This window comes from Rhineura floridana, chromosome 16 (assembly GCF_030035675.1).
Source record: "Rhineura floridana isolate rRhiFlo1 chromosome 16, rRhiFlo1.hap2, whole genome shotgun sequence".
NCBI lineage: Eukaryota > Metazoa > Chordata > Lepidosauria > Squamata > Rhineuridae > Rhineura > Rhineura floridana.
Window position 1 is genome coordinate 20,481,085 of NC_084495.1, and position 16,820 is coordinate 20,497,904.

General features: G+C 45.0%; 1 protein-coding gene across 3 annotated transcripts; it reads left to right on the forward strand.

Annotated features, from left to right (window-relative positions):
* Positions 1-607: 607 nt before the first annotated feature.
* Positions 608-15,701, forward strand: SLC25A14 (solute carrier family 25 member 14). Of its 3 annotated transcripts, none has more exons than XM_061598276.1 (9): positions 608-1,070; positions 5,871-6,018; positions 6,228-6,322; positions 7,851-7,936; positions 9,532-9,627; positions 11,351-11,475; positions 13,344-13,479; positions 14,342-14,422; positions 15,244-15,701. In XM_061598276.1, the coding sequence occupies exons 1-9, from the start codon at positions 980-982 to the stop codon at positions 15,283-15,285; spliced, it is 900 nt and encodes a 299-aa protein (XP_061454260.1). In that variant the 5' UTR covers positions 608-979; the 3' UTR covers positions 15,286-15,701. The 3 variants fall into 3 exon arrangements, with proteins under 3 accessions (XP_061454260.1, XP_061454261.1, XP_061454262.1); XM_061598277.1 differs by having other exon boundaries at positions 611-1,043; XM_061598278.1 differs by lacking the exon at positions 608-1,070 and adding an exon at positions 1,307-1,458.
* Positions 15,702-16,820: the final 1,119 nt, after the last annotated feature.

Below are 16,820 nucleotides of genomic sequence, written 5' to 3' on the forward strand. Positions count from 1 at the left end.
AATCTGAGGGATGCGTTGGGCACAAAAAAGATTTTGCAAAGGGGCGTTGGGTCAAAAAAGGTTGGGTAACACTGATGTAGACAATACTGAGCTCGATGAACCGATGGTCTGATTCGGAATAAGGCAGTTTCCTATGTTCCTGTTACATATAACCAACTCCCAAGCTGCTGAACACACAAGTAGTGTAGTGGCAAATTCAGAAGGGCAGGGTCCCTTCATGATAGTCATACCATGCTCCCCTTTCAACATTCCCTCGGCTTCATTGCTCTTATCCACAACAGACATCCCAGAAGGCAATCAGCATGAGAGGCTGTGTGTTTGCTACTGACAAAAGTCTTCTCAGCGGATGACTTGCCTCCTTTCACTATGATTGGTTCCAATCAGCAAGAAAGACAAAGACTCTTTCTAGTGGCTAACACACTCCTCTTTCATGCTGATTGGCTCATACATTGGCTGGGACCATGCTCCCAAAAAAGTAAGCGACCCTGGAGGACTACACCCCTGGGTGTAGCCTTTGGCACGTGCCGCTCCCTCAGTCCACTCTGGCGACTTCACACTCTTTGACACTTCCCCCTTGCTATAAGACCAGAAGCGCTAACCCTGCAGAACTCCTTGACTAAGGAAAGGGGGGCGTAGTCGGAGGGCGCGACGACACACGCTCCCCGTGTGGGCGAGACGGACCCTCCGCCGCTTTGCCATTGGCCAAGTTTTGTCCCGCCTCCTCCAAAACTCCCATTTCGCCCGTCCAATCACAAGCGTCAAGCCTGCTTTGCGCAACAGAGATCACTCGGCGGCGAAGCCTCTTTCTTTCTTTTCTTGGCCTCTGCCGGCTGCCATCCAGGCCCGCTCAGAATCCCGGTCTTTCTCTCTCCAGCTAAGGAAAAAGCACCGCGCCGCCGCCGTGTGAAAGAAGAGCGAGGCTGCTCGTCCGAAGAAGAAGAGGAGGAGGGGGGCCTGGCGGCTCCCTTCCTCAGCCGCCATGTCGGTCCTGAGCTGGAAGCCGTTCGTCTACGGCGGGTTGGCCTCGCTCGTGGCCGAGTTCGGTGGGTACGGAGCGGGGCGGGGGGAAGGTGCGTGTATTCTTCCTTAGCCCCGCCTCTTTCCCGTTACCGGGCAACAGGCCATGCCCCTTTCTGGGCCTAGTCATGACAAGCTCACCTCTAAGGCAGCATAGAAGGTTTTTTAGGACGACCTTTGTGGGCTGTTCCTTTCCCTCCCCCCTCTTATGGGCTCTTCTCCCCCCACCCGCTGTTGCTGATGGTGCAGTCCATTCTGAGTACGGTCCTCAGCGCCTTGCCAAAAAAGGGCAGGGAAGCCAGTGTGGTGCAATGCTTTAAGAGTATCGGGCTAGGACAGGAGATAACCTGCTTCGAATCTCGCTCCGGAATCTCACTGGATGACCTTGAGCTAGTCATACTCTCCCAGCCTAACCTACCTCTTAGGGTTGCTGTGAGCCGGGTAAAACTGAGGCAAAAACATCTCTGGTGCTGAGGGTCTTGCAGGAAAAATTGGAATCTTAAGTGTTAATAGTGGGTAGAAATTGCAGGGTAGGTTCTTGGAAATGGGGAGAGAAAACGGATGGGGGAGAAGAGAGCAGTATGGTGTAGGGTTAAAATGTGGGATTAGGACTAGAGGGGCCTAGGTTCAAAATGCCTGTGAAGCTCATGAGGTGACCTTGGGCCAACATCTCATAGCCTAGCCTACCTTGTAGGGCTGTCATGGGGAGAGAGCACCACGTACACCACATTCTTCTCCTGGGAGGAAAGATGGGATATAAATAGAAGCCAGTGTGTTGGAGTGCTTAGTCTGCTCTACTAAGACAGGAGAGAACCTGGTTTGAATCTCCATCCACCCTGAAGCTCCCTGGGTGACTTTCATCTGGTCGCTGTCTGTCAGGTCAACCTACCTCCAGGGTTGTTGTGAAGATAAAAATGGAGAGGGTAGAACAGAATGTAAAATGCTAAGCGCAGCTTCTCAGAGGAAGGATGGTATATAAAATATAAAAATATAAAATAATGGATGTCTGCGTTCATGGATTGTTCATGAAGTTTTCATTTGGGGACTGATTAGCTAAGTTCAGGGACAGAGTGCCTATGTGTGAATGCTCTCTTTTAGCTGTAAAAGCAACTAAGTGTTCCTGTGGTACCTTTAAGATTTATGAGATTAATTGTGACACATTTTTGTGGACTGGAGATCTCTTCCACAATTGTCTATATGTGCATGCATACATCATGCACATTGCTCTGTGTGTCTGCATAATAAGTTGTGAAGCACCTAATGTTTTCTAGGTGCTATGCAAAGATTTGGTTTTGTTTTTTAAAAAACACAGTTCCTTCTGCAAGCTTACAGTCTAGTAGACATGATATTAAAGGAAATGGGGATTGATGGGAAACAGGAGAAGAAGCGAATTCAGGTGCTAATTCTTCATAAGTTACGTAATTTTTTCATGACCAGATGAAATGGCCACTGAAAGAGACAGTTCTGTGGGAAGAAGAGCCAAATGACAGTTAGTTCCAGCTCAGCCGATGAAGTGAGCCTCTGCTTCCTTTGCTGCAAGTCAGGTGGAATATCATATGTTGCATACATCCATGAATTATGTGTGCATAAAAGTATCAAAGAGTACCTCAGACAAATTTTCTCTGGATCCTGATAGGATGCAATTAATCACTAAATTCTTTTATTTATTACAGTGACTAACAAAACCAGATTAATTTCTTATGGCAAAACGTTTTGGTTTCTTCCTTCTTGAGCTTCTCTGATGTGAATCAAAGGGTGTTGTAGCCAAAGTGGCAGTTATAGAACATCGAGAAAAGAATATTCTGAGGTGTTGCCTTTCCTGTAGCTGAGTAATGTTGGGTATTATCCTCCAGGTTGAGGCTGTGTCAAGTCCAGCGACAAGAGAGAATTTCTGGATCTACAATTTCTTGGATCAGGTGGCATCTCTATTGTAATAATAGATTGGAGAGGCTGTGATACTCTGAACCAAAGTACTTTGCAACTGATGGTTTCAATTTTTGGGTCAAGATGTGAATTTCTGGTTTCTGGAGCATGTGCATAGGTCAGTTGTACAGAATATGGTATCCTCCTGGGTGTCTGTGCTCACGGATATGAATTATATTGCAAGGCCTGCAGGAGGTGATTTGTTTGATGCAATAAGTTCTGCCAGCCATAGTGCTCTTTAAGGTAACTGTTACGGCTCAGTGGAGAGTGCATCTTTGCACGCCAAAGGCACCAGATTCCATTCCTAGCATGTCCAGGTTATGACTGGGAATGCCTTCAGACTGAAACTCTGGAGAGCTGCTGCCAGTCAAGATTCAAGATACTGAGCTAGTTGGACAGAGCTGATTGTTGAGGTGTCAAAGCACCACGCAGGACCCTTTGCAAGCCCTTTGCAGAAAGCCCTGAAGGGCACTTTAAAACGCAACCCATAAGCCGTTCGTTGGGACTCAGAAGCACTGTGACCCGCTGCCTTTTTGTCTGCACATACCTGATGTTATAGCTAACATCAGGTGTTTGACAGGCGAGTGTCAGATGGCCAGAATAGCCTGGTCCTAGTGGCCTAATTAGACCTGTGGGCTGGAGGTTCCCCACTTCTGTGATACAGTGTACATATACATGCACTTAATTTTTCAGTTTGGTGAGCTTTAGCCCACCAAAGCTTGTACCACGAAACTTCCTTTTTCCTTTTGTGCGGTCATAAACTAGCCCTCTAGAATTTGTCTTTTGGTTGTGTAAATGCCCCAATGTGGTTGAAGGATTTACCTTTCATATAATAAGTAGCATTTATATGATTATGCTTGTCTCCTGTAGGGAGAATTCCACCTGGCTGTTAAGTAATTTCTCTCTATAATAGTTTGAAAGAGTTTGTACTGAATATGCTTCTTTTCCGTTTCCCTCTTCCATATGCTTCCCTCTCCCCATTTTTATTAATTGGGTCTTATGCTGCTTTGAGCATGTTGTTAGAAAGACAGCATATCAATGAAATAAATAAACATGTAGCAATTTAGAGGGTTCAAAGCACTTCTCAGACATTATCAGTAATCCTTATTAGCAACCCTGTAATGTAGGCAGTGTTGTAGAATAGAAGGCCAATGGTGATATATATTGACAAGTTTGTCTTGGATTGTGGTGAAAGGCAGGGGAATACCTTGACTCATAGCTTTAGTAGCTGCAACACTACAGTACCTTTCAAAGAGAAAAGGCAACTGATGTGATAACATAAAATTGCCACATCTCTGTAAAATGCATGGAAGGTTTCACCTTGGACTGTTACTGATTCACTATCACTTTTAGAGTAAATTCGGCTGCTGATTATAGTTCCCTCTCTGAAGATGAGTACATCTAGGTCTGGTGAATACTTGGATGAAAGGTTGTCAGAGAAGGCCATTAATGCTTAGAAATACTTAAGAATGCTCAGAGATAACTGTTAAGTCTCTAGTAGCAACAACAACAACATCTTGTGGCACCTGAAAAGATGAATAAATTTATTATGGCATAAATTTTCATGGACCAGAGTTGCATCTGATGAAATGAACTTTGGTCTATGATCGCTTAGAGGAAGGGCCATAGCTCAGTAGTAGAGGATGTGCTTTGAATGCAGAAAGTCCCAGGTTAAATCCTTGGCATCTCCAGGTAGGGCTGGGAATGGCCCCCTTCTGCAACCCTGGAGAACTCTGCTAGTCAGTTTAGACAGTACTGAGCTAGATGGACCAATGGTCTGACCAGGGTTGATCAATGATTTTTTAAAAAAAAAATAAAATTGGATTTTTAAATTTTAAATTGGATTTTAAACTTTTCTTAAAACAACTAGTAAAAAAAGAGCCTATGTCAAAGATATCATCATGAATACTAATTATACAATTTCTAATTATATTCTATGAATATGTTAACAGCAGTCTATGGAGCTGGAAGATAACCTGATCAATCCTATTCTGAAGGTGATGTAAATGAAATGCTCGCTGTCTCCCTCTCTCTCTCTTTAAGGCCTTGCCTCTCTCTAAGTGCAAAGATGAAAAATGGAGTGCCTTCAAGTCGATCCTGACTTATGGCGACCCCATGAATAGTGTTTTCATGGTAAGCGGTATTCAGAGGTGGTTTACCATTGCCTCCCTCTGAGGCTGAGAGGCAGTGACTGGCCCAAGGTCACCCAGTGAGCTTCATGGCTGTGTGGGGATTTGAATCCTGGTCTCCCAGGTCGTAGTCCAACACCTTAACCACTACACCACACTGGCTCTCTCTTTTTTAGTAGAAGTCCATTATTATTTAATATAAAAATACATATTTGGATATGTAAGTTTCATTAGAAGGTTGGTACACACTAAGCAATTATTCATAGGGTCGCCATAAGTCAGGATCGACTTGAAGGCACTCCATTTCCATTTTACTGAAAAAGATGATTAAATAGAATCTTCCTCACTAGTGATTTAAACTGTGATTTAAATCATTAGATTGAGTCTTTCAGAGAAGCGATTTAAATCATGATTTAAATCTATTTAATTTAAATCAAATCAACCCTGGGTCTGATTCAGTATAAGAAGACAGCTTTCTATGTTCCTATTATGCCATAATACTGTAGATTGGTTAATCTGTAACAGTGCCATAAGACTTGTTTTGGAAGGGATCTGGGAAGCAGATGGAACAAATACATCTTATTGGATCCATTTGGAGAGCTTAGGTTAGTACAGTCAAATCTTGGGCTTTGTAGGGAGAAGAACAAACATTTAAGCCTATTTGCATCCCAGTCAAATCCACAATCATTATGGAGAGGCTAGCAGTGGCACAGATTTTGGACAGGGTCAATCAACCAATGATCACCCTTCTCAGCCCTCATCAGGTGTCTGAACAGTTTCCTTCCCCTCCCCCCCTTACAGGAACCTTCCCTGTGGATCTCACCAAAACACGACTTCAAGTTCAAGGCCAAAGCATTGATGCCCGTTTCCGAGAGATCAAGTATCGGGGCATGTTCCATGCCTTATTTCGCATCTCCAGGGAGGAAGGCATTCTGGCACTCTATTCCGGGTAAATCTCTGCCCCATCCTTTACATACAGTAACCCCACAATGCTTCACGTATTTTCACCACCTTTCAAGTTGAGGTTTCAGAACCCATAGATAATGATAGTCAAAATCTGGTACTTGAAATGCTGGAGAAAGCACAGAAAGAAAGAAAAAGAGTGGTGGTGCTCTTGCTCTTCTGAGTAGATCTTAACTGTCTTTTCTTCTACTGCAGGATTGCTCCAGCCTTGTTAAGACAAGCCTCTTATGGCACCATAAAGATTGGTATATACCAGAGTTTGAAGCGGCTTTTCGTGGATCGCTTAGAAGGTCAGTATGCCAAGAAAACAGTGTGGGTCCTTTTTTCTTAAGCTGTAGAGCCTCGTGCGTTAATGGTACTGTATAAATATTTTTTTTAATCTGGTTTGGGCTTTCCTGTCTTATTCCTCTAGCTTCAAATCCCCAAGGTGGCCAAAAGAGCTGCAGCAATCCAGTACCAAAAAAATCTGGAGCTGCACCCAAAGGTGCTGTAGGAAGACACGTTTAATCTTAAAAGACTCAACATGTTTCAAATGATAAAGCTTGTTCCTTGGGGGGTATTTTCTTTTTTGCTTCACTTCTTTCAAGGAAGAGTAAGTTGGCTTTGCCTCCCCTTAATTTGCTACCTTTGCCCGTTTCTACAGCATCTTTGGATGCAATTGCTCTTATTTTATCCTGATTGGGGTCAAAAACAGAGCTCCCACTCAGTGTTGTTCATCAGTGGCTGCTACCTGAAATTTGGTCATTTGGCGATGGGTACACTGGCATAAGAGCATGCAGGGATGTTTCTGCTACAGATAGCACACTTGCTATTCCAGACAAAATTGGAGAGATGGGGGGGGTTCTCCTTCTTAGAGGTAGGTAAGTTGCTACAGCCAGTAAAGCTCTAATCTTCATTCCATCTACTGACTGCTACTTAGCTTCATCTTGGTGCATTTCCTCTCTAGCGCTTCCTGTAAATCAGGATCCTGGGCAGTACTGCCCTCTTGTTTTCCCTTTGGAAGCTTAGAGCTCAGTAATGTTGCTCTTGAGGATTCTGGTTAAGCCGGTAGTCCTGCTGCCCCCAGGCTAGATATGGAGAAGCCATGATAGAAACTGAGGAAAGACTTTCTCTGGAATTTGCAATGGGGGGAACCTAACATCCTGGTTAGAATCCAACAATCATGCGTCCCTGCTTGTCTCTTCACTGCCCAGCACAGTTGCCTCTGTCTACACCCTGTCACATATGTTGTATTGTGGTCTCTCTGCTTCTGGGTATTGTGTCCTAAATGTTTGTTTCCCTGCAGGCCCTGGGCAGCCAGTGACCCGGTCTCCTTTGGAGAGCGCTGCGGTCAGTACCACTGCCCTTCCCAGCATTAACTCTGCTCTGACTCTTGGCTTTTCCTTTCTGACCTAACAATCTAATCCCCTCTGCTGGGTTTTTCAGTCTTGGGGCTGGTGCTTTCAATAGACCCCCCCCCCTCTCCATCAAAGTTGTTTGAACATGGCTCACATGAGAGCCCCATGGGATTGGATGGCATTCCTTTCGAGGCAGATAACTGCTGTGAACAGCAGGTTAATTGGTAGTCTGCTCCTGTGCTCTCACTTCTCAAGCTGTAGAGGTACTCTTTTTAGAATCCCGCAGTTGCACAACACTGTCCTTCATGTCATAGACCCAGGACAGAAGAGGCTAGAAAGTTGGAGCACTTGGTCTTTACATAGCGCTGTATCTTTGTCATCTTCATGTTTCCTTCCTGAAATCTGCTCTCTTGCTGTCCCTTCTTCGGGGTCCAGTTTGGGCTTATAACTCCCTTCCCAAACGCCTTCTTCCTGCTTTTAGATGAAACGTTGCTAATTAATGTCATCTGTGGGGTCGTGTCGGGAGTGATCTCCTCTGCGATTGCAAATCCAACGGATGTGCTGAAGGTAAGATGGACCTGCCTTTGCTGGCATGGCTGCTACTTCCTTCAGTCCCTAGCCTATGGAGGTACTATTTTACCTTCCCTACCCATAGCACTCCTATAGCTGATGCTTCGTGTGTGTGTCTGTCCCACCTTGCAACCCCCAGCGGATTGAATGGAGGGCAGCAAGGAGCAGAGAGGACATTGAATGTAATTTAGCTTACTCTTATAATAGTTGGAAGGGTGTAGAACTTGTGGTCTCTGAGTTTCATTCAGGTGGTCCGCACTGTGTCTGTGGATTTTTGGTTGTGGATCCATCGCATTAAACCTTAATATTATTTTAAAATTGTATGTTTTTTGCTTCTTTTCTCCTTTTGCATTCTTTTGTATTGCAATTTGAATTCTATGGAATATATAAGAATACAATATATAAGAAATAAAAGAAGCAATAAAAATACAATTAAAAAACATACAGCATCTAGCACAGTGCATTGTAATTGCTACAACTGGCAGAAAAATTGAGTGGTCCATCGAGATCCTTAGCAGTTTTCAGGTGGTCCATGGGAAAAAGAATTTGGGAACCAGTGGTTTAGAGCAATAGTCTTCTGCTATTCAGATCCAGGACTTGCCTTTAACTATCACCTGTAACCTATTAAAAAGTTTTATTGATTTTTATCTTTGTTTTTAATGATGATGGTATCTATTACTTCTGTTTGTATTTGGAGAACGTTTTGATCAAGTGGTTTATACATTTTCTAAATAAATGCAAGACCCACTTTGATCCCCCCCCCAAAAAACCCCGTATATAATAATCTTCCTGTTTCTCTCTTGTGACCAGGAGGAAAGGAGGACAGCAGGAGTATCTGTGCAGAATAGGGAATTTCAACAGGTGCAGCTTCTAATTGAGGGATGAGAAAAGCTGTGCTGGTCACTTCCTTCTTCTGCTTAGGCCCCAAATATGTGAGAGACCACCTCCTTCCCTATAAGATCAACAGCGGAGCCCCCCTTGGTAGTTCTGCTGTCCTCAGAAGCTCAGGTGGTGGTAGCGTGGGAGAAATAATTCTCTGTGGCATCCCCTAAGTTATGGCATCTTCACTACACATGCACCTCTTTACCTTGGTCATTTACAACTGAGATGTATATTTTTAGGACCTGCCCTACTTATGTGATTGTAATTTGTTTTTAAACTGTTTTCAGTGTTGTGTTTTAAATGACCTGCCCTGGGATCTTAGGGTGAAGGGCAGGTAATAAAGTAACAATAACAACAGTTTACAGGTAGAGAAGGTTTGTCCTCATTGTATCTATGTGCTGTCTCTCTCATAAACTCTGCAACCTTCTTAAAAAAAAGATAGTGCTGATGATACCATCATAGGTTAGAGCATGACCCACTGATGGACCCTGACTCATCAGTTGAGGACCAATTGCATACAACAAATGGTCTGGGAGACAGTGTGAGCCAGCTGTGTGGACTTGTACTCTCAGAAGGGGCTGTGTCGTGCTTAGTTTCTTGGGCCCCACAAGCAATAATTTTGGATCACAGCTGGCGCATTACTTTTTCAGGAACAATGTGATCTACTTCTCCAATGGGGAAGTCTCTTGCTGATCTCTGTCCTCTTTTAGATCCGAATGCAGGCTCAGGGCAGTCTGTTCCAGGGAGGCATGATTGGAAGCTTTATAGACATCTACCAGCAGGAAGGCACACGGGGGCTCTGGAGGGTAAGTGCTGCTTAGCATGCATTAGGATTAGCCCAACTCTACCCTACGTGAATTATGTGCTCAGAATAAACAGAAGTGCTTATGTATAGGTAAGGAGTTATTAAAAGGCATAGTTCTCATTGCAAAATTTAGTTGTTTTTTCTCCAGACTAGATGGATGACATGGGACAGGTATAAAAGGGGGCACTAATGACATAAAGCCGAAGTTAAAAGTTTTGCAGTGGGCACAGAGCTTCCTCTCCATTACTGCCCCCCACTTCTGGTTAAGGCAAACTGATTCTGTTCCCTAATAGGTGGCTTAAATGACAGGTCAGTGTGGTTGCATGCCTAGCAAAGTGCTAGAGTGTGTGCGTGTGTGCGCGATTAATTTTACTTAGTTCCACCTTATCAGTCACTAGTTTTTCCTTCTCCTTCTGTAGCTGTTGGGTCTGCCTAATAAGCCTCTGCAGGATCTTCATTTGTCCAATTCAGCAGGGGGGATCCAGTAGCTTACTGCTTCAGTGGAAACAACTGGGATAGTGGCATAAGACAAATTGGCTTTGTAGAGATAAGCTGAGGTAATGTAAGTGAGAGGCTTTAGGACTCATTTTGGCCACAAATTGGGGTCCAATACTGCCTCTTTCCTGAATTATTGTTCCAAGTTTTGATCCAAACATGCAGAAATCAAGATGCAAATTCTTAGAAGAAGGGAAACTGCAAGGGAAGAAGGTGAAATAGGTGAAGGAAGAAGGTGAAGGGGAAATCAACATAACGTATTCCAGTCAGGAAGTTTGGGTTTCTATTGCAAAACTGAGGATTTGGCCAGGGAGCAAGGGCACAGGAAACAATCTTTTTTGAAGGAGACCAGGAGCTGTTTTTCCCAGGACCCTCAGTTGACCTTAATAGGCCAGTGGGCCTTTCTGTTCTGAAAGATTATGCAGGTTGCAACTATCAAGTATTTAATATTTAATATTCGACTTATTAGTCACTTATCTGGCTGAATTGTCAGCCACTCTAAGCAACGTACAAAGCAGAACATGTAAACATCAAAACATTAAGAGACTAACAACCCAAGGCAGCTTACACACAAAAAAAATACAAATACAAAATACAAATAAAAACAATACAATTTACAAAAAAAAAAAAATCAAACTAACGAAGTCTTAACATCTCTAAAAAAACAGGAACAGCAAACCAAAAGCATTCATCTTCCTGGTAAAAGGCAGTCCCCAGAAAAATGTCACTAAGAGCAGGGGTGAGGGGCAAGGCAGGTGGAAATGCTTGCCCCTTGATGGTCCCAGCCCAGTCTCATCCCTGCAGCAGCACGACTCAGCCTGCAGCTCCTCCTGATAAGGCCCAGGCAGAGGGGTGGGGCAAGGCAGGTGGAAATGCTTGCCCCTTGATGGTCCCAGCACAGTCTCATCCCTGCAGCAGCACGACTCAGCCTGCACCTCCTCCTGATAAGGCCCAGGCAGAGGGGTGGGGCAAGGCAGGTGGAAATGCTTGCCCCTTGATGGTCCCAGCACAGTCTCATCCCTGCAGCAGCACGACTCAGCCTGCAGCTCCTCCTGATAAGGCCCAGGCAGAGGGGTGGGGCAAGGCAGGTGGAAATGCTTGCCCCTTGATGGTCCCAGCACAGTCTCATATTTGGGGGTGGGGATGCAAGGGAGCTACTAGATGGAAAGTCTCCTATGGCAGCACTGTGGCCAAGCACATGTTTATCTTCCAATCTTTTCACTTGGTAGGGTGTGGTCCCCACTGCTCAGCGAGCTGCTATAGTGGTGGGAGTTGAACTGCCAGTCTATGACATCACCAAGAAGCACTTAATCCTTTCCGGACTTGTGGGGGACACAATCCTCGCTCATTTTATGTGAGTATCTGCCAGTTTTGCAAGTCTTAAACCAACTTGGCTGATTCCTAGGTTTTGTAGGCAATGAGGGGAGGTGATATATTTATTAAAGCAGGTGTAGGGAACCTTTTATCCTCCAGATGTTGCTGAACTATAATTCCCATCAGCCCTAGCAAGTATGACCAATGGCCAGGGATGCCGGGAGTTGTAGTCCAGCGACATCTGGCGGGCCAAAGTTCCCCACACCTGTTTTAAAGGGAGTGTTGGAGCGGAGTTGTACCAGTTGCTGGAAAGCCATACAACTAGGAAAGTGCTGTTTGCACTCAGGTCCTGTTTGCGGTGTTCCTATAGGTATCTGGTTGTCTACAGTGAGATGAGGATACTGGACTAGATGGACATTTGGACTGAGAGAGCAGGACTCTTTATGTTCTTTAAGTTCTTACTCCTGTGGGGCTAGCTCACTTGAAATAACTCGCAACTTGTCTTGTGGCTCTGCGTAGTCTGGGGAGGTGGTGTTCTTCCAGTTGTCTGCTTGCAGGCTGATTTGCCACTTTGCTATTTTGGCAGGGGAGGGGGAGGAACTGAAGCTCTCTGTAGGAGAGTTCTGGGGTGCCCTCCAAGATCAAGGGCTAAAGATACATTTGGTAGGTCAGGTAACTATCCCAATACCTTCTGTGCAAACTCGCCATAGTGCAAGGTGAATAGTCTTGAACCATAAAAAAGGAATAGCAGAAATGAGCATGGCAAGAGGGTACATATTTGGGGAATTATAAATGGCTGCAAGGGCCCATTTGTCAGAGGAGCAATGGTTCAGGTAGACTTGCTACTGCTTAACATCTTGGAGGGCTGACATGGGCATCCTTTTAAGCCAGGGATGACTACCCACTTGAGGACATGATCCAGCTGCCCAGTCAATTTTTTTCCTGGTTCTCTCAAGACTTCACCAATTTTTGTGGCAAGAAAACAACAACAAAAGAACTAATGTAGGCATAGTGCTGGGGTGGGCAGAGCCCAGCAATGTGATGGGTATAAATTACCTCCTTCCCCATTATCAGATTGATTGATTTGATGGGCCAAGAGGGTGATAACCCCTTCTGCTTGGCCGATCTGCATGGGCCAGCTGAGGAGGGGGGGAGTCTATGTGTGTGAGAGACAGTGAGTGTTGGATGGACACATCCGCTTTTGGCCACGCCCACTGTTGCCATGCGGTACCCGGAGGATTAGCCAAGGAGCTCTTCATCTTCATGGAGGAGTCTCTGTCTCCACTACCTGAGTGATGGGTGTGGCTTTTTTATGACTTTGTCCTGGAAATAATGTACACCCATCAAAATATCAAATACAATTGCCAGATTGCCCGTAGCAACCTTGCATTCAGTTCTAGCAGATACCTCCTCTCTCCTTTTGCCTGTTTCCAGGACTGAGACCTAGAACCTTCCACGCTTTGTAATTAGGAGGGGAAAGGGTTTCATCTTTCACTTCATACTGAGAATGAGAGGCAAACCCTGTCCCTCTCTGAGTACTCTGGCAGATACAGAGATCTCGGAAATGGAAGGGGGTCTCATCTCTTAACTTCTGACCTTACCTGTCGAGAAGCTGTAGGAAGAGATTTGCCCTGCTTCTAACCTTCACCAAAGCCGGTGCCAAGTGAGGGACTTACTGTGGTCGTCCTCTGAATGTCAGAAGACTCAGTGGAGGGGCTAGTAGTAACTGCAAATGATAGCTAAGTCCAGCTAAAGTCTGTGGATTTCTGCACACATCACCTGTTCCATTCACGCCTTCATTCTGTTGGGCCTGTTTTGAGAAGCAGTATATCAGGAACGGGAAGAATCTCCAACCCAAAATTGTTACATCTGGAGTGCAAAAAGCAATCTCTTGTATGCTTGTCTTAGTTCCAGTTTCACATGCGGACTTGCTGGTGCCATTGCTTCAAATCCAGTGGATGTGGTGCGGACACGTATGATGAATCAACGGGCCATCGTGGGGAGTGTGGACCTCTACAGAGGTACACTGGATGGTCTGGTAAAGGTAAGGTTTGAAATGGAGTCCCTTTTGAATCTTGAAATATCAGGGAGGGGGAATAGGACATGAGGCAAAATCCTAAAATTGGGAGGAAGGGCGAGATATAAATTTAGTTAATCAAATAAGTAATCATAAGTTGCCCATATAAAGCTAAAAGAATGTAATGATGTGTGTATGGCAAGTGATGTTCTTGCTGCTTCCCAAAAGGGGTTGATTAAAATCCCAGTACTTATGCCATCCACTTGCACTTTGTAGAGGTACTAGGTATGAAGGGGCCTCTTTCAATCCATTCCTTTCTCCTTGACTAATTTTTTAAAAAATAAATTTGGATATAAGATGATCATGAATTTGACTTCTTTAAGAAGACTTCTGCTCATTGGTGGATACAATAGGATTGTGTCTTTTCCAGGACAAGGATAAAGACCATCTGCCTGGAACATGTGCCACAAGCCCCATGCTAATGCAGGACACTTGCACACAAGCACATGTGTGTGTATTTCTGGAAATTTCTTGTACCCGCCCCAAAGCTAGCTACTGGAGTTTGCCTGTGGTTAAAACACTAGAAGGGGAGAGGCAAGTGGTGAACTACTAGAGCAGGGGAAGGGAACTTGTGGTCCTGCAGATGTGCTGTGCTAGAAAGTCCCATCATCCCTAACCCATTGATCATGCTGGCCGGGATTGGTGAGAATTGGACTGCAACAACACCTGGCGGGCCACAGGTTCTCCACCTCTGAATGAGAGGTAATTTCGAGACTGAGTTTGACCCAACAGAAAGCGAATTGCTTTCTGCTCTGCCATATGGCCCCAGGCCGTTGAGAACACTGGGAGGTGGATCACATTGAATCATGAATGCTTTCTCTCTCCTCAGACGTGGAAAAGTGAGGGTTTCTTCGCACTTTACAAAGGATTCTGGCCAAATTGGTTGCGACTGGGCCCCTGGAACATCATTGTATCCTTTTTACACGTAAGAGGCCTTGGTGGGCAAGGAAAGCTGGACAGAGTTCTCAAAGCACTTCTTGCATGGGATTATTTCTGGTGGTAGATATTTGGCCACAGCTAGGCAGATATTATATATGCAACGGTGACCATGTTCTCATGTCACTTTAAACCACGGCTGGGGAACCTCCGACCCGTGGGCCCAACTTGGCCTGTTGAGCCTCCCCTTATGGCTCGCCAGGCTGTTTTGGGGAAGCCACACCCGCCCACCCCTACACCTGACATCATACATGACATCGGGTGTCAGGTGGGTAAGGGCAGGGTTTCAAAGGAACAATTGGGAGCTTAAAGTTATTCTTTTGCTGGAGCAAGGCACGTTCCCAACTTCCACTCAGCTAAAAGAAAAGGTTCCCCACTCCTAGCCTCTAGCATGAGCACCACAATAGATAAGCAGGCTTTGTAGTTCTCAAGCTGCAAAGACAATCAAGTAAGTCCCAGGGATAGTTATTTTGTGTTTGTTTTTTGTCCTGTATTTTGACCAAAAAAGTACTAATCCCATTGTGTTCTGCAACTGACTGTAGAGCTGCCTTATTACTTGAGTTAGAAAATGGCTGCTGTAATGTTTCAGAAGTGGATTGTTCTAGGTTAGCTAACAACAGGAAACTGTTGAGAGTCTCCTTATCCTAGCAGCTTCAGTTCAAGAGCATGGCTGGCTTGCCTCCTGTTGCATGCTTTGGAATGGGAAACTGTAAAATGGTTGCTTATTTGAGGTGAGACTTGGGGCGTAAAATGAGAAAACCAGTTCTTGAAGGCATTTCTTTAACTTGGTGGCAGTTTTTTATCACCTACGAGCAGCTGAAGAGGCTCCCTTTCTAGGGACCAGTTCAGGTTGGTGATCCAGCTGCCTTTCCTGCTCACCTCCCTCGCTCCTGCATCTTCATGTCTTTTTTTTGCCTATGCGGACTGAGGCCTACCATCCCCACTCTGAGTGCTCAGTCTCAGGAGCATAGCTTGGATGAGAAGGGGGATGTTGGGGCCAGAGATACTCGGAGCCTGTTGCATGTGCTTTCCCATGAAGGGAAGAGTGGAGTGCGATGGGGAAAGCGCATGGGTCTGAGCCTATATCTTCTGTGAAGAGATGTGTGATTTTCAAAGGTCCTTCCGAGTGCAGCTTATTGCAGTATGGGTTTTGCAGTAGGCTGTGCCTTCCCCTAACCTGTTCAAGGGGAATCTCAAAAGGAGCTGCTGCATTCCCTCCATTGTCATGTAACCTTATTAAACTATTTATTGGAGGGGTGTGGGTGTGTGTCTTGCTTTCTTCAATATTGTATAAGTTTCTCTTTGGTGCTGGAGCAGGCAGCGTTTGCATTACAACAGCCGTTTACTAACCCCCACGGCTGTACTGCTGTGATGTCACAGAATGCCTGAATTAACCAACTTCTGATGACACAGAATCTTGGTGAACATTCTGACTACAGCGGACAAAGGATCAGTTGTTGAATGTTTAGTTCAGTGCTGCTACTGCCCTGAAGAAACTGAAATTAGTCAGTTTGGCGGAGATGATAATTTGCACTTGGCCTGGTGATTAATGGCTGTGTCTTTGTGATAGAAGGACAGCTAAATCACTGGGGAGAACAAAGCAGCAAAGAAGAAGAGAATGCCCTATATCAATTTGAAATAATCAACCAAGTGCTTGGCTGTGTATTGCTAGTATATATATTTACTATCACCAGTGTCCTTGAGTTTGTTGAAAGTGCCCCCCCCCCAAATGTGGCAAACTCACCTGTAAAGGAACTGGGAATGTGTTTTCTCTTCTCTAGAAGGTGAATAATTATACATCCAAGAGCTCCTATGTATGAAGTTTCAGAAGGTGAAAAATGCATTAATTGCATATAAGTGGCAAACAAATGTTAATGCGTGGCGAATGAGTTGCTTTTTAAGAATGTGGACATCTGAGATATACAGGAAATGAGGTTGCCTGTTGGGATAGAACTTCATCAGTGGGATGCTTTTTATTACAGATTTAAAAACAGGTGCACTGCAGAGTAGGGAATAAAAATAGCCTTGCAGCAGGTTTCCCCAGTGCTGTGTATATTTTGATTTTACCTCTGTGTTTGCCTGAGCCATGGAACAAAAAATAGAAATAAGAGACATGGAGTTACCCTGATGCATTATGTAGTCCTTCACCCTGGAGAGAGTGTGCTATGTACTGATGATGCTGGGTCTGCATAACAACAGCTACAGCCAAGGGACCTCATGAAGCTAGCAGACAGTCATTCTCTTTGTCTTGATCCTTCTGAGGTGCTTTATGGAATTGGCACTGGAAGATCAACTAACTCCAGGATCCTTCCCCTTCACCAGTCAGATGGGCCTACGTCCTGCCCTGCCCTCTGTGCCTGTGCTTTTCTCAG

What these genes read in the sequence shown, in the direction of transcription:
- SLC25A14 (XM_061598276.1), top strand. Translation starts at nt 980, where the DNA reads ATGTCGGTCCTGAGCTGGAAGCCGTTCGTCTACGGCGGGTTGGCCTCG. An exon ending in TTTCGTGGATCGCTTAGAAG is followed by an intron (nt 6,323 to 7,850) that starts GTCAGTATGCCA and finishes TCCTGCTTTTAG; the next exon opens with ATGAAACGTTGCTAATTAAT. An exon ending in GCACACGGGGGCTCTGGAGG is followed by an intron (nt 9,628 to 11,350) that starts GTAAGTGCTGCT and finishes TTCACTTGGTAG; the next exon opens with GGTGTGGTCCCCACTGCTCA.